This window comes from Myotis nattereri (assembly GCF_964212035.1).
Source record: "Myotis nattereri genome assembly, chromosome: 6".
Lineage (NCBI taxonomy): Eukaryota > Metazoa > Chordata > Mammalia > Chiroptera > Vespertilionidae > Myotis > Myotis nattereri.
In genome coordinates, this window is record NC_138081.1 from 92,113,743 (window position 1) to 92,131,922 (window position 18,180).

The 18,180-nt window shown below is 39.6% G+C and overlaps 1 protein-coding gene across 1 annotated transcript in view; it reads right to left on the reverse strand.

Annotated features, from left to right (window-relative positions):
- Positions 1-18,180, reverse strand: part of SYNE1 (spectrin repeat containing nuclear envelope protein 1) — a 387,878-nt gene that overhangs the window by 234,723 nt on the left and 134,975 nt on the right. Inside the window, exons 30-39 of the mRNA XM_081094059.1 lie at positions 17,931-18,098; positions 14,897-15,067; positions 13,923-14,063; positions 11,217-11,377; positions 9,090-9,240; positions 5,843-6,070; positions 5,350-5,448; positions 3,017-3,204; positions 2,282-2,405; positions 1,274-1,440 (exon numbers count right to left, since the gene is read on the reverse strand). Of these exons, the coding sequence (XP_080950185.1) occupies positions 1,274-1,440; positions 2,282-2,405; positions 3,017-3,204; positions 5,350-5,448; positions 5,843-6,070; positions 9,090-9,240; positions 11,217-11,377; positions 13,923-14,063; positions 14,897-15,067; positions 17,931-18,098 (1,598 nt within the window). The remainder of the gene's footprint in view (positions 1-1,273; positions 1,441-2,281; positions 2,406-3,016; positions 3,205-5,349; positions 5,449-5,842; positions 6,071-9,089; positions 9,241-11,216; positions 11,378-13,922; positions 14,064-14,896; positions 15,068-17,930; positions 18,099-18,180) is intronic.

Consider the following 18,180-nt stretch of genomic DNA (forward strand, 5'->3'; position numbering starts at 1 on the left):
TTAAATGTCCCGCAGTGGAAAGGAAGAGTTGGTATGTTTTTGGAATCAGCTTAATCACTGGCAAAACTAATGTGATCCAACAGGGACAAACCAGAACTCTTAACGCTTTCTACTTCACCAACCCTGTTTCTCTTACAATTTGTTGCGTCTCAGTTACTGCTGGTGCTGCCCACCCAGATGGTCCTCCATTTCTTCACCACCACACCTGCCCCGTGCGTGTCTGGGCACCTATCATAGCATGCTGGGCTCTCCTCTCCATGTTCACACCCTGGTCTGCATCGCCTCATCTCTGGCCTGGCCTCCAACAGCCTCCTAAGCTGGCCTCCTTCCTGCCACCACCGTGGCCTCACTATAATCCACTCTCTAGAGAGCAGCCAGGAATGATTTCCATGTCATCGGAACACCCTCTGCCAAGCCTAAACGCGGGCACTTCCCTGGGTACACAGGAAGGCGAAACGCCACGGCTCCTTACTGTGGTCTGCGAGGGGTCCCTCATCATCGACTTCTCTGACCTCATCTGATCCAGTGCCGCCCACACTGCCAATGCCCACCGCTTCCCCAACATCCCAGCTCATTGCTGCCTTAGGGCCTTTGCCCTTTCTGTGCCCTCTGCCCCCGAAGCACCATGAGTCTGCTTCCTGCACAGACGTCATGTACCTGGGGGGCTGTGCTGGACCTACAGTCCCCGCCATGTTACCCTGTGTTGCTGTCTTCACATTACTTACCAACTGAAACAGCATCATTCACTCATTTGTTTAATTATATATTGATCCTCCCCTCAGCCAGAGACAGGACTCTGCCTGCCTTGCTTACTACTATATCCCCAGGACCTAGAAAGGGGTGTGGGATATGGTCAGGGATCAACCATTGCTTGTGTAATAAATGAACCAGGTTGACTAATAATAGGTGAGTGGATGCCTTTGCTTAGACATATCATGAGAAAGAAAATTTTAATTACCATTTTCTCCTGTACACAAACAGCTTAAGCAATAAGTAATACAAACATGAGCAAACCTACTCTCTTTACTATAGTTCAACTAGTTTGGTCATTTGCCCTGATTATGAGACTAAAATTTTGAATTGAGGTGCATCAGAAATGCCAATATTTGAGTGCTTTGATTTTTAAAATGGCAAGTACAGTGGTTTTCTACCCTCCTATAATTATCCTGTGAATAGTTGGGTTAAATAAAAGTAAACAAAACTATGCTTTCTTAGTTCATAGGCTCACCATTTAAAAAAATGCACACTATTAGAATGTCTTATAAAACCCAACCTTTTGCTAAGTATCTGTGGCAAAACTCTCCATCTCTCATCCAACTGCTCCAAATGTAGTTTCATCATTTTCACATCATCTTTGGAGGCCACCGAGAACAGTGATTCCTTCCGTTGCACAAGGTCGCTGTAGACGGAGGCCTGGGATGCAACTTCACTCTGCAGTGCCTGCTGAACACAGAACATGTTATCGATCTCTTTCCAACATGATTGACACGGAAGGGCCACATGACACATGATGACCTTTGGAGGTTGTTATCCAAAGGCTCTGCATTCATGCAAAATGGAGGCTATGGGGACTAGACTATAGAAAGTTTTCTTCCTTAATTGAGAAAGGAACCCATGTCACCTCTAAACCAACATTTCAAAGGCTACTGAAACGTGAATTCGTTTTCCAGGGTCTGAGATACATTGTCAGGCACATTTAGATGCTGTAGAACTTCTTTCAGGATGAAGAAACTGAGCAGGCAAAGAGCATCAAAGAACTACTGCTAAAGGGAAACGCATGCCTAACAGTAAGAGAGATGCGATTCCAGGCAGCGGGGATGTGGGCTCCCTCTGTTCAGAGAGAGTATTGGGCCAAATTGGGGAGCTTGAGTGCTCTTCATTTTACTTTCATGCAGCCGATCCACTTGTCTTTTATATTTCATCAGGCAATAAATCTCTTAGGTCTGTGAGGGAAGCATAAAGTTGTGGTTCCCACCTAATAAGAGGTAAACATGCATACAGATAGCTAACAACATGGTATGGTGTTAACGGGGATGATAGGCATAGCTGGCACACGGTAGGTGCGTGTCAAAATGCTTTATCCTCCCCTCTACAATAACATCATCAAATAGGCCATCGCCAGGTTCACCAACACTTTGTCTTTCAGGTGCGGATGGTTCTTTGTGGGATCACAAAACCAAAACAAGAAGTTAAGTTGGCTGGAGGGCTTGCGTTTGCTCTTGTTTTGCAATGCAGCCAGGACAAAGAGCGTGTCGTTTCCCCCACACTTCCTGGAGCTTGCCTGTGTCAGTTGAAGTTCGCTCTCCACTTTGACCCTGTCTGCAGTGACGTCCACTTCCGGGGAGCTGGCTATGGCTTCGCAGCGCTCCAGCCAGGTCAGAAAGGTCGACAGCTCTTTCTCCAGCCTAAGGAGAGCAGAGATAGGAAGCAAATGCACCCAAAATTATCATATTCGAAAGCGAGGCCTTTCTGCAGTTGGAGGGTCCAACACTAAGCAATACAAATAATATAATGCTGGTTATCTTATTCCTAGATGTGAAGGTAAAAATACCACTCCTCTCATGTTCACATATGTACTCACACATATGTCTATATGTGTGTAATATGGAAAGATACATGTAACTGGTACATCCTGTCCACTCCCATGTTAAAAACATGACTTGACATGTTTTATATCTGGAATGATTATTGCCCATCACTTAGAGAACAGTTGGCCCGGAATTTCCTATTTAAGTATGGCTATTGCCCAGACAGTGTGGCTCAGTGGTTGAGCGTCTTCCCATGCACCAAGAGGTTGCTGCCATGATTCCCCTTCAGAGCACATGCCTGAGTTGCAGGCTCAATCCCCAGTAAGGGGAATGCAAGAGGCAGCTGATGGATGATTCTTCTCATCGTTGATGTTTCTATTTCTCTCTCCCTCTCTTTTCCTTCCTCTCTAAAATGAATATTAACATATTATTTTATAAAGAGTGGCTATTGAAACCCAGGTGGCAACTGGAGAAGAAAGGTTGCTCACCGCTGCCAGTGGGCCAGCAGGTTCTCCAGCGCCGTCTGTCTCTCCTTCGCCTGACTCAGCAGCCCCTGGTATCTCTGCTGCAGGGCCGCGGCCTCCTGGACGGAGCAGCCTCTGCTCACAACCTTCTGGGCACCAGCAGAGAGAGCGGCCAAGGCACTGCTCAGGGCCTCCAGGGCCTGGCAGAGGTCCTGGGGAGGGGACAGGAGGAGGGCAATGAAAACAGACAGAAACGAGGCCACCATTTTCCTCTGAGACCCATTCCCGCCAAAACTTTCCCCTCAGTCATAACACACAACAATGGCATTGAAAATTGTCTGACCATGATTTCCAGTGACACAGTGAGAGTGAGGAGAGAGAGTTATTTCATGGATGCAGGAATGAAAATGAAAACGGAGAGACTACTGCCCCAATAAAACTATGCTGCTGTATATCTGAGTAATGTCTACTTTTCCTTAACAAGTTAGATAATTTGTGAAAATTATTATTCATTTTATGTGAAATTTATTTAAAAACTCTATTCTAAATTTTCAAGAGCTATATGTAACATGCAGTAATTTCTATAAAAATATATTGGAAGAGTACAGCTGACATAGCTGTTATCTTTTATGCATATAGTTATCTATAATAAAAGCGTAATATGCTAATTAGACCAGACAACCAAACGACCTTCTGGACATCATTCCGGACATCCTTCTGGATGAATCCACGGCAGAGGAGGTTAGGGGTGATCAGGCAGGCAGGCGAGTAGTTAGGGGCGATCAGGCAAGCAGACAAGCAATTAGGTGTCAACAGTCAGGCAGGCAGAGTGGTTGGGGCAATCAGGCAGGCAGGCAGAGGCGGTTAGGGGCAATCAGGCAGGCAGGCAGAGGCAGTTAGGGGCAATCAGGCAGGCAGGCAGAGGCGGTCAGGGGCGATAAGGCAGGCATGCAGAGTGGTTAGGGGTGGTCAGACAGGCAGGCAGAGGCAGTTAGAGATGATTAGGCAGGCAGGCAGGCTAGTGGTTAGGAGCCAGTGGTCCCGGATTGCACAGGGTTTGGGCCTAAATTGGCAGTTGGACATCCCTTGATGGTCCCGGATTGTGAGAGGGTGTAGGCCAGGCTGAGAGACACACCCCCCCATGCACAAATTTCGTGCACTGGGCCTAGTTATGATAATAACCATAAGGAGCCTTGGAATGTGGCAGGTACTGTGCTATGTACATTACATACACCAACTCATTTACTCTCCACCAGACCCTTAAGAGTTATGTTCTTTCACTAGCCCCATTTTACAAATCAGAAAGTCAAGACAGGGGAAAATAACTGGCTTCAGAAATCTAAATATTAAGAAAAATAGAATATTCTCTTCTCTGGTAATAGACTTAGCTGTCTATTAAAATAATTCCATGAAATTCAATTAACTTAATTTTCCTCATTTTGGGGGTACTTTTTAAAAAATGACATCAGTAACACAAAAACACATCGTTATTATAACAATTCCAATGGCGTCAGTTCCTCTCCTCTTTCCAGATGTGCCTTTGCCAGCTGTCTGCTTTCTGTCCCTGCAGCCCTTTCCCGCATGTATGTATGTGTGTGTACACATGCACATGTAACAGGGATAACATACTTTTTTGTTTATTAATTAAGAGATATTTTGTTTCACTATTTCTTTGTGCCTGATGTTCCGCCTTTGCTCCTTCCCCTGAATTCTGCCAGAAGCATCTGCTGTTCCTTCGCAAAACATCTCACAACGGTCACCAGTTCAGGACCAGACCCAAAACACCAGTCACTGCGAAAAGGTGAGCGGGGACATAGTCTTGGCACATTTGAGTCTAGCGGGTTAAAATCTGAAATCTGCTCTGCACATGTATATTTTTCTGCACACTTAATTTTTATAATGCTAGGAAGAGGTAGCAGGATTTATTAAAGCTATGATATGAAAAAGTTACATGTTCTAATTAAGAGAGAGGAAGACTTTTTTTTTCTGGAACAAAGTAGGTATTTTTTAAAATTTAATTTTTTCCTTCATCTCTTATCCCCTCCCTGTCTTCCACCACCTGCACCCATCCTCCTCCACCCCGCAATCACCACACTGTTGTCCATGTGCATGGAGAGAGAGAAATTTATTTTAAATGAATACTTCTTTAACATACATTTTAATGAAAACTCACTTGCATGTTTATATTTTTTTGTGTCATATGAAGTAAATATGCTGGATCTATATCATTCCTCATATAACATAAACATTTAAAAATTTTAACTCTCATAAAAATGTTTACTATATTTCCTTTTCAAGCAGGATTAATCAAGTTTCTGAGTTGATAAATAAGCAGAAATGTTGAAGCATACTCTTACCATATGTTCTTGGAGAGCTTTGTATGTTTCTGTAGCTGAAGAACATGTTTTAATTGGATCAGCAAGTTTATCTTCAAATTCAGACACAGACTGCTGGGCCTACAACGTTGGTGAAATATCAAAATAATGGTGGGAAAAACATACATCAAGACGAGAAAGGTTATTGGGGAAGCAGCATGCCTATCATTTCTGGATAACTTCCAATGTGTTGATAAAATGCGTTTTAAAAAAATCTAAAATGAATGTGTCCTATTATTTCAAAGAAATATAAATAAGTCTTAATGCCTATCTGAACACAATGTATAATGACACTTTTTATTCCCTCAAAAATGTGCCATAAAAATAGTTATAAACTTAAGCATCGTGGACAACTTGGTAAATAATTGGCAAATTGTGTTGTTTCCTTATTCCACTATTTCTGGACTTTTTACTGCATTGCCCTATAAATGCGGTGTGAAACAGGTCACTGTAGCATGCATGGGCCGATTCTTACCTTTCTAAGATTCTCTTCAAACTTTTGCTGCTGAGAGACCTGTCCCAGGATTGTTCCTTCCAGACCCTGTGCGTGCTCTCGAAGTTCTTCCCAGTATCTTCTTAGTTGTGTCAACTTGGCCTTGATGCGGGCTGATTCTCCAGTGGTAATAAACTGGGCGAAAGACTGCGCTTCTTCTTCCAGCCCTGTGATGCTGCCGATCTTGCTTTCTATTTCCTGAATCGTGACCTAGTATTCAAAACGAGAAAAACGACAACGCAGGCTGAGCAAGCTTGCCTTCCTGAAACGATACAAATATTGCAGAGAGAAAACGGACATTTCAATGTATTGGGGTGGTCAGAGAGCAGCTATGAATAAACCCCATGTGTTTGCTGACCTCATTTTTGGAGGATAGATATGCAGATTATGTCTGAAATATACATGGGTGGTTGTGCTCCCTGGATGGAGAATGAAGAGAAATAGCTACTCCTGCCTGCAGTGATGTAAGCAGGGGGATGTCCTCGGAACTCTGAAGGCAGCTGGAATTCCCTGCTTACCCTATGAGTCAAGGATTTTAACCAACTGATCTGAGAAGGAGTGTGCTCCAATCACTCACAGGAATGCTAATATTGACATTCGCTTAAATCTCCTAAAATGTAGTATTTCAAATTTGACCTAACTACAAGCTTATCTGATTCCACTCCGACCTAAACCCAGTCTTTTCACATTTATCATCTATCCTTTATGCCAGTATATTCCAAGTCTGGAATATATTAAGATCACTTGGCCCCCATCCTCAGGGACTCGGACTCAGTTGGTCTAATGTGAAGCCAAGTCTTTGCAATTCTAACAATTCCTCAGGTGACGCCTCTACTGCTGGCCCTGGCCCCCCTCTATTGCCACTGCTTTACTCACTAGCTGTGGGTTCTACAACAAAGCACCTACTTGCTACAATTTCAGTTGTGGGCATTTTATGTATTAGCCAACACCTGAAAAGTGCTGAAAGCCATCAAGGATGTGTGTGCATGTGACTGGAAGTGTCTATCTGTCTCTCAAAAACATAGAGGCTTATTTATGTAGAAGAAAATGAAAATTATTTCTCTGAGGAAAAGAGCCAAATCATTCAATCAAAATAAAGCAAAAAAAAAAAAAAATTCAGACAATCTGTTTCAAATCATTTAAATGAAAAATACTGTTACCCTAGAAAAAGATAATGTGACTTAAGCTTAAATGAGAAAACATAGAGATAATTTCTGTCTAGATAAGGCAAATCAGAAATAACTAGTGTGAGTATATGACTTATTTTACTTCCCATATGCATGACTGCAATGGCATTCTTGATAGGTATTTGTTGTTTGAGCATAAATACAATTCTTCCTTTGTTTTACTGTTTATAAATGATATTTTTTTAGAAAAATTACTCATAGATTTAAAAAATATATATTGAGTGTTTCCTAGGTGTCAACAATTGTTGTAAGTGCTTGCAACACCTCAATGAAACAATTTTAGTTGTAATTTCTTAGTGTAATGCATGTCATTAGCAAACTCATATAGGCAAACTATATAATCCAGAATGAGAAGATAGAAGATGAATCCAGTATATGTTCTTAACACCTATAAATGATCAATTAGGAATAAGAAATCAGTTCATTTGGAATAGCATGTCATGAAGACCAAAAGTGGGCTTGTAGATAAATATCTTCACAACTATGCAATTATGAATTAGTTTTACCCTGAGGTTGTTTTCAATGGAAAACATGAAAAATACTGCCATATTTTTACTATTTCCAATCATTTAATTCTATGTGGAAATAGAACATGAATCTATTAGCCCAGATTCCACATTAAAGTGCATTTCACTCTATCTTTGATTTCTAGCAAATTATTTTCTTGCTCTTCATATTCATTCAATACATTTTTAAATAGTTTCCAAAATGCCACATTGGAATATTAAAATGTATTTCTAGGCTGATGGACTGAAAACCCACAATTGAATGTTTATATATTTAAAAATAAAATATGTAATTGTTTTGTTTCCTAAAGAGTAACAATGTAATGATGTTTGGTAAGTGATATAGCTCCAAAGTCCTGGAATTAAGGTTAAATAATAGTGAAAAGAGTGAATAGAAAGCATAAGCAAATTAGAAAGTGTATGTTAAAATTTTGGAAAGAACAATTTTGAGACAAAACTACTTAAGTGTGTTATTCTTTGTTTTATCAGAATTTAGCAAAAATGATTAAATGACAACTTTGCAAAAATAGTTTTAAAGAATAAACATATCCCATGAATATTCCTAATGGCTTAACATCTGCTTTTCCTACTATATCACCCAACATGTAAGCACGCTTGTACATACCAGGCTGCACGTAGCCTCAGTTGCATAAGACGTGTGATAAACCAGGATGATCTGCACAGCATGTAAGCCACGCGAAGCAAGATCACACCCTCCCACCGTGCACATGGCGATGACTTGCTCTGAGTCATAATGTGAAATATTCCCTCACCTTGGTATTTATTTCACTATATTTAATTGAATGAAATGTCAGAGGGTTTCCCCTTTCCAATAAAATAGGCTGAGATAGAAAAAGAAGTGACTGAATTTTAAAAATGTGACGTGTAAAAATTGCATACAAAAAAGGAGAAACGGACCCTCAGAATTCATTACGTTCAGCCCATCTTTTTCTTAAACTATTTGAATGGAGCGAACAATGACAGTCTCTGCGCATGGTTATTTTAGGGTTGGGGCTCAGATATCACAGAGTCTAGTCCATGCCCTGAAAGTCATCATAAATGAAAGAATCGGAGCGATGGGTCTGATTGCTTCGCATAAAGTAATTTCTCCTCCTTGTGGTCTGTGAGGGTAAGTATTACTAACTCTTGACATTTGGGATAATTCTGTAAGCACAGTTGTAGATGAAGAATACAGTTCATGTTGTATAAATGAATCAACAGAGCACTCCAATGTCGTTAATTCAAAATCAAGGAAAAAAATAATGTAACCATAAAATCATTTTAATGGTATTGCACACAATATTAGCTTTGGATGCTTAAGTCAGACAATATTAACACATAATTCCATCTATAAGCGGTTGCCCGGTATCAATCAAGACCTCTTAGCTCAGCAATCTGTGTGAATTTAATTTTAATAGCGTCACATAGCAAGGAAAGATTTGTCCTGGGGCCAAAGAGCATTGGATGAAATGCAAGAAAGGAGTTTTTAAAAGCTAGACATGGATTAGAAATGCAACGAACGTGTGAGCAGGTCACCTTAATCTGGTTGGTTTGCGTGTCCATGGCAGATGGCGTAGTTTCCAAGGCATTGAGCTCTTTTTCTTTCTCACTTATCCAGACGGACAGGGTCTCAAAATTATTGCCAAAATGTTCCCACTTGTTTTTCACCATTTCCATGGTTTTAATACTAAAATTAACCAAATTAAGTAAATAAAATGCAGTATTTTAATAAATAACAGCAATACATTTCCCCTTAAGTTACTATGTAAAAAGATAAGTTAAGACATTTGTGACCATATCAAAGTTGAAACTGCTAGGACAGGGAAAAACTGCACATTGGGTCCGACTAGTTGTCCGTTGTCGTCTTCCTATCTCCTCTGAGAATGAGCGTTTAACGGAATAGCTTCTGCACCATGCTATGAATAGAACTGTGCTTCGAACAACATATTTCAGGGTGCACGGGGGATTGAATACAGGTATCGTCTAGTTAAACGGCTCGATAAGTATTTGCCAGAACTTATTTAAATAAACTGCCTGCGTACGTAGTGCACACAGTTTGCAGCTGTCTACTTTTGTGGGCACAGTCCTCAGAGAGGGACCACAGCGATGCTTGATGCTCCAGGTTCCTTACAAAAGGCATCTTTACAAATCAAGATGGAGCTTGTAACTTGAATTCCATGTTGACAGGCAGGAACTGCTCTAACATTGGAGATAAGTCTTTAATCTATAATCTATAATAACGTCAGCTATTCTCAGGTGTCTCTACAGTCTTGATTCCAAAATACTTTTATAAATCCTTGTACATGAGCACCCTAAATGCTTTTAGACAACTGGGGCTTTATTTGTAATAAATCTAATGAATACAAATTTAGCTGTAGATTTCCAGTTTGTATTAGCTATACATATGTGTCCATGTGATTATGGCTTTCAGTTTAGAAAAAGAGTAAGAAACTTATAGTCTATCATTGCACTGGTAAGTCCCTTTGCTTAAAAAAAAAAAAAAAAAAAGTGAAAGAATTTTCCTGTTTACCGAAAGGCACTTGAAGACATCAAGAAAAAAATACAATGGCATCATTGATTGTCCAATTAAGTAATATTGCAGTCTCAAATATGTACCCTGTATGTGCCTAATGTTCTTATTAGTACAGGAAATGCAAGCTATGTTATATTGCACGTTTCTAAATAAAGATGCATTCAAATAGACATTCCTCATAAAAGTAGATTCCTTCCTAATACACTCCAAGTTTTACTTTTTCCATACCTTGATGAATAGTATTTAATATTTAACATTTTCAAAGTTTAAAGTCATAATAATTTCCTCTAAATATATTATTTAACAACCTTTAAAGTTTAGGCAATGTACAATCTTAATGTCAAAGTGTTAAGAGTATAAAAACAAATTTTACATTTAAAAATCCATCTTAGAAATTATGCCCTATACCTTAAGGATGTGTCAGTGATTTGCCACTAAATAACTTTGAAAATTGGAATGTTCAGCCATATTGTTTTGAGGAACATTGGCCATATTCTCATGTCTATTCCCTCCAAAGTTTTTATGTGTACATTTTGTACATAACAGGATACCATAGGCCAAACAATTCTTCCTTTCCTTTTGTAGGTGAACATATATTAAATATTTAAATATAAAGTAGACTTTTAAAATTAATTTTTGGAAATAGAATATCAATCAGTGGATTTTGAATAGTGAGGCACTGTTGACAAGCTCTGTGAGCTTGGAGATGAAGACATTTGGACTATATCTTATGTATTTCAGCCCAGAACCTACACAAGCAAAATATCTCCTCTTCCCTCTAACTGGTGACAGCAGCATAATACAGTAAACATTTGTTTTCAATATCAGTTCCTTTTTGAGATTCCCTCTCCAATGTATAAAGGCCACGGACTTTAACAGGTATGGCTTTTTCACAAACAGAACCCGTTTCCGAAGCAAAGACCACATCCCTGATATGTTTCTGCTCTGTTAGAGATGCTGGCTTCTGTGTTGGCGGTACTGTCTTTTGAATTGTGAGTTGCTCCCTCAAAACATGCTGAACTACACAGACACTTCAAGATTTATAAAGAATGTGAGGAATACAATATACAGGAAAGAGTGTATGGAATTTTATCTCAGAGACGAAAGTTTAGGGCGTGTCAAGCACATACTCTTCTTCGAGGGTGTCTTCTAACTTTTTGACTTGTTCTTTGATTGACTTGGCCTGCTGTTGGAGCAGCTGCTTATTCTTGGGCCCAAGTGGTATCTCTGAAGCTTCCTTCACAAGGCTCTCAGCCTGGACTGCAATACCTTCTGTCCGCTTAGAAAACTCCTAGAAAAATATATTAGATATATTAGAAATGTTAGGAAGGTGACTTTCTTTAAACTCTGCCCTTAAATAAATTGCATATATGTACTGCAGAGTCTCCCCCAGATTCGATGGATGGGTAGATTCACACATGCATGTGTATTAGCATATTATATAATATATAATATATATATATATTCCTTCACAGTAATCCAACAATTCTCACAAAAATGTTTTTTCACTGTTTCCTGGTTTGGGTTTATTGTTTAGAATTCTGAGCTGCATTATAATAATTAACTTATTCACAAATATGTTAGTTTATCACAGGACATTTCAGAATAATCAGGACAATCAATAGTAATTGATTTTTTCAATCATAGAGATACTAATTTCCCAGGGCAATAAATATAAATATTTGTTTATTTAATTGACAACTATCTGAGTCAATACAGAGTATCACTATTAACTATCTATATAAAAGCTAATATTCAAAGTGTCCCCTGGATTATTTATATATATAAAAGCTAATATGCAAAGTATCCCCTGGGGAGTTTGACTGAGAATTTGATTGCTCCCTATGATGTGCACTGACCACCAGGGGATGGTGTGGAATGAAAGAAGGCCCTGGCTGGCAGCTGGAAGGCCTCAATCAGCCCTGATTGTTGGCCAGGCCTAGGGACTCTACCCATGCACAAATTTTGTGCACTGGGCCTCTAGTTTACTATAAAGAAGCATTTTGTTAACTAGTTCTCTGAAAAGAGAGATAATCTAATGTTAACGGTGTTGAACTTATTTTCTATACATCCACATACCACATGGTGGAAAGAAGAGAAGTTTTACAACTGTCATACATGGACCAGAATCTTGGCTTTGATCATTACTAGTTGTTGAACTTTGGTGAATTACTTTCCAGGTTCTGGCTCTTTCGTATGAAATGCCATGATGCTTTTCTGGTAGGTTATTAACTTACCTGGAACACTGGCAAGTACCTATTATAATTTTTGATATCCCTCATGTAAAATGGAGGACAAAATAGCTTATAAAATTCACACAATGATTTTCATTCAAAAAACCAAACATTAATTTAATATGTTTGAGGCACTAGTAAATTTTAGTGGTTGCCTGAACTACTGACTACTGAATTTAAAAATGTAAACCAAAGGATAATCTTGAGTAAAAAAAAATTAATCTCACTTTTTTCATGTAAGAAAATCTCACAGGAGGTTTAAATTTTCATCACAAACAACCATCTACTAAGTAGGTAATGTGGAAACCTAATGTAAAATAATTTTTTAAAGTCAGACTTTCAATAGCCATCTTTTCCCACAGAGCATCTCCCAGAATTATTACATAATGCCATATAAGATAGAGTTACTACATAAATCCTATTATAACTTCATGTTTGAAAGATTTAATGTCCCCATAGAAATATCAACATTATTTTAGAGAAGTACCCTACATTTTAAGAGAATAAAACTGAGTAAGTAAAACTTCCTTATACTAGTAGTAGATATTTTATAATATAATAAAATACGGTATTTGCTAATGTCACAATTCTGAATTCTAAGCTTATAACCACTCACTGCACTACTGATATATATAAGCTTAGTTATTGCGGATTCAATTGTGAAGACTGACTTCACAGCATAATCTTTCAGAATCCCATAAATAGAATCAGAAGTAAAAAATAGTATTTTTCCCCCTTAATGTTTCCCAGAACCAAGAAAAAACCATGGAGAAAGTAGAATTATGTTTGAAATTGTTTATATGCATTTAGTCTCAGAGCCTGTTGTGAGAGGTATATGTATGGAGCAAGCACAACACAAAGGAATCCAAAGAAGAGAATGGTGTTGATAAAGAGCAAATAAAACAAAAATAGAATAACATTGTCAGGCGTTATATCCATATCCTAAGGAGATGACGTGCGAGTGGCAGCTGGGCGTAGCAGGAAAGAGAGGACTCTGGCATCAGAAAGGCCTGGAGCTGCAACCAGGTTCTGCCCTTCACCAGTCATGTGACCTTGAGCCACATAAGTCTCTGAATTTTCTGTAACTCACCAGCAATCCCTTGTTGTGAAGATTAAACATGATATTCCATGAGCACCCTCCCACATACTGGCAGACAGAAAGCACTCAAGTTCTTTAGCACAACCACTCCAGGGCTACAACCGGAATGAAGGCCGTATAAACAACATCACGTGAGCAAAGCAATAGAGAACAATGATTCTAGCTTAGAAGCGCTGGTGCAGCAGCATCTGTAAACAATTAGTCACGTGTCCCAGTTTCATCATGAAGAGTATCACTGCCTTCAGAATTCTTTTATTGCATTTATTTATTAGGAAACTATTTCCCACTTTAATGAAAACTGTCTCTCAGTTCTTGGTATTTAAATCTTATTTATGTTTTCATTCCTCGGAGAAACTTGACCAGTGTATTGAAGAGTGGATGATCAATAAACAATAAGTACTGATTAAATGCATAATTACAATGATTAATAGTAATAGGGAGTGGAAACACAGTTTTTCTTCCGAATAATGAGTACCAAGGGACTCCATGTCTTACTGATGTACCTTTGTCTGTTCCAGTTCTGAAGACAAACTTTCCAAACTGCTAAAACTCAAGAAGCGCTCATGGCTGGAACCTGTTTGAAAAAGGTATCTGACCACTGTCTCTTTGTTGGTTTCAAATCGCTCCCATTTTCTTAATGTGACCTACATTTGAAAAAATAAACAGCATATAATGTTATGAGCTATCAAAGTATGTCACAAAATATTGTTCACATTTCTATTCTTTGTCAGGCTGCCAACTTCTCGTTGACTCTGTTCAAATTTCACACATTATACTTAATAAAGACAATCCTAATGGCTTCTACAAAGAATTTCCCTTTTGAGTCTTAGTTCATCTACAAAAAGAGTGTGTGTGGACAAGGACTCTGAATTTTCTACCAGCTGTAACGTCCTATGCATCTAAGGATATTACTTAAAATGTAGATAAAGGACAAAGGAAAAGAAAGTCTCCCAGATTCTAGAAAGAAAAGAGAGAGAGAGAGAGAGAGAGAGAGAGAGAGAGAGAGAGAGAGAGAGAGAGAGAAATTGAGAGAAGGAAGGAGGGAGGGAAGGGAGAAGGGAGGAAGGAAGGGGAGAATGGAATAGAGAAGTGAGCAGGTTGCAAAATTCAAAAACTTTATTTCAGGTAATGTGCCAAGATCACAATAAAGTATAACCTTGTGGCTACTGGACTGCAGAAATGAGAAATAATTCCGTGTCAATTTCTAGATTCAGACAAGTGTGAATTAAAATCCTGGCTTATTGTGGATCACTGCTCTGTGACTTTGAGTCAGGTGCTCAAACTCTTTCCTTTCTAAGCATCCACACTTGCAAAATGTGCTAATTATACCACTCATTGCATAAGGCTGGTGTGGTGCTTAAATAGGTAAATAGCTAACACAATGTGGGAGCATCAGGGGTGGAAACAAGCATCTTCTCCCAACAGGATGTGTAACCTGTGACCGGGGGTTGCCCAACTCTGGACTCCAGGCGCCTACCTGGATGCGGCGCTCTTGCCTCTCCCTGCTGCGCTCCAGGCCGTCCAGGGTGCTCTCCAGCTTCCGCAGCTCCTCCTGCACCGGGCCGGACAGCCCGCCTTCTCCCTGCCCGGCCTGCGTCATCTGCTGCTGCACGTCCCTCTTCTTTGCAGAGATTCTCTTTGTCTTTTGCTGGAAGCATTTGTTCAAGGGTGGACATACATGTTACTCTAAGCGACTAGGCAGGGACATAGAGCCCAAGCGTTAGGGGAGATACAAAACGGTAGGACCTCACACAACTTGGACCCAAGCTCTATTTACAGTCAACATGAACAGTGAAAACGCCAATGAAGACTGTGCATTACTCAAAGATGGACATTACTTATAAATATTTTGTATTTTCAATGGTAAACGACATCATTTGGTCTTGGTGTTTTGATTATGTGCAAATTCAGACAACATTTAGCATTCTGTGCAATACTCCAGAAGGAATCTGGCAAAGCTATTCATTTGCATCGATTCTCCTAAAATAATTACTTTCTGCATAAACACATGAAGTCCTAAGTCCATTTTTAAAAATCATTTATGCTCTAAGAAATGCTACTATTAAGAAATGTAATTCCTACGCATATTCTGAATGATTAATCTGCTGAGAAATCTGGGGAAAGTCATGTTTTAAAATAAACTTTTTATTGAATTATAATGTACAAACAGAATGGTAGGCAAATCTCAAGTGTACGGCTCATTAATTTTCACAAATAAACACACATATAACCAAGCACCTGACCCAAGAAATGTGAAGTTTTAAAAAATTAATGTAAATATTTACAATTTCATATTTCTCTGACTTAAATTGAAACCCAAACACAACTTTTACAATAATTGAGAACAATGTTACTACCAAGCATGAACTTTTCTGTACTCACAGTTTTTTATAATTATTAAATATATCCATAAAGCCTAAAAGCTGCCATTTTACATATACTTTTAGTGTAATTTTAATTTTTATATATTACATATATATAATTAGCTACCATTTGCTATACATTAAGTTAGCTAGAATTTTAAAAAATGTATTTCTTTATTGATTTCAGAGAGGAAGGAAGAGGGAGAGAGATATAAAAACATCAATGATGAGAGAGAATCATTGATCGGCTGCCTCCTACACACACCCTACTGGGGATCGAGCCCACAACCCTGGCATGTGCCCTTGGCCAGAATCGAACCTGGGACCCTTCAGTCCACAAGCCGATGCTCTATCCACTAAGCCAAACTGGGTAGGGCAGTTAGCTAGAATTTTGCCATTAAATATTTTACGTGAATTATACTTCCACTTATATTGAGTTTGACAAGTGACATTGATTAAAATTGCAGATTATCAATATACTAGAGGCCTAGTGCACAGAATCATGCACCAGTGGGGTCCCTCAGCCTGGCCTGCACCCTCTCACAATCTGGGACCCCTTGGGGGATGTCAGAACATTTGTGCATGGATTCAGCCTAATCCCCACAGGCCAGGCCGAGTGATCCCACCGGTGCATGAATCCATGCACAGGGCTTCTAATATGCATATAAGATCTTTGGTTAATCTCTTCCCGCCCTCCCCCTCCCCCTTTCCCTCTGAGATTCATCAGTCTGTTCCATGTTTTCATGCCTGTTTATTGAGCATCTTCCCCCTGGTGGTCAGTGCGCATCATAGCTACTGGTTGAATGGTCGAATGGTGGAATGGTCACTTAAGCTTTTATATATATATATAGATATACCAGAATGTCTTTACTCCAGTTCTATCCCTATAAAGCACACTCTCCAGAAAGATCTGGTACTCCATGTAAGTCATAATTTCTCAGACTAAGATGTATTCAGAATTATAAATTGAAAAGTGAGATTTTTTATGTAATGACAAAAGAATGTTGATCTCAAATAGGAAGCAATTATCTCCATGCTTCTCACCTCTGTTATGAAACAGACAATTTGCAAGTTGTATAAAGGTTTTTATAGCAAAACCAACTTTCCCTTCACAATATGTTTTGAATTTTTTGATGTCCTCAAACCATTCAGGCTGAGAATTTGTCTTGTAGAATCTTTGAGATATTTTATATTTAAGAGAGAGACCAAAAGTGCTTCCTTTTAACCACTCAGCTGGGTTTCTTTCCTTCCTGCACACCCCTCCCCTTCCCTTTGCCCTCACCCCGGTTCCATGCTACTCCTCTCTCTGGTATCAGTAATCAGCTATCATGCCGGGAGCCGGTCCATCCTTGCTGTTTCAAGGGACCTGGCATATATGGCATACTGTTCTTAATATGTTTGCTCACCTTCTTGGCACTATGTGTTCTAACCAAGGTCGCCTCTCTGAGAAAGGTTGTTTCCCCAGGTAGGGATTTTTCCCTGAAGTTAGGGAGGGAATAAAATCCCTTAACTAAGTGCCAGGCGGGTAATTAATCACTTTAACTACGAATAATCATGCTTAAGCTAAATAATCTTTACTCCCTGGAATGGAGATAAGAAACGCCCTAACCTTTGGAATAGAGATTGATAGGATTGGAATCAACTGGTATAAATACAGATGTAACAAGACAGCAAGAGACAGAAGGAGACAGAAAGAAGACAGAACCTACACGGAACCTACAGACAGAAGAACTTCGCTGGAGAGAACATGGCAAAAGATCCTGGACTGAACCTGACTACAGAAATTGGCAAGAGAACCTGACTAGAACCTGGTGACTGAACCTGGCTGGAGAACCTGGACAGAACCTGGCTGGAGAACCTAGTGAGGGAACATGGCTACAGAACCCAGCTGGAGAACCTAGCAAGAGAACATGGACACAGAACCTGGCTGGAGATCCTAAGCAGAACCTCGCTGGAGATCCAGACCAGAACTTGGCTGGAGATCCTGGCTGGAGATCCTGGCTAGGCTGCTGATCAACTGAACGCTGTCTCCATGTCATTCCTTCTTCGCCGACTCCGTCTACGCCTTTGGGGACCCCTGGACCCGCTGGGGTTGGACCCCGGCACTATCAACGTTGCACAAATGCACTGGGAGAAGGGCCATTCTACCTGGTGATGAAGAAGTAGCTGCTGCGCTTCAAACAGGTTTTCTGTGTCCAAGATCTCCTCCGCTTGCTCCTGGACTTCCTTGGAACCAGAAATTAACTCTTTGAGGGAACTCTTGACGATTTCTTTGTACTGGACACAGTCCCCGAAACTGCTTAACATCTTTTCAACCTATGTGTTCATGAAAATATTGTAAATCATATGCTCATGTAATCTTAATTTTTTAAAGATTATGTGTAAAGTCTTTCTCAAC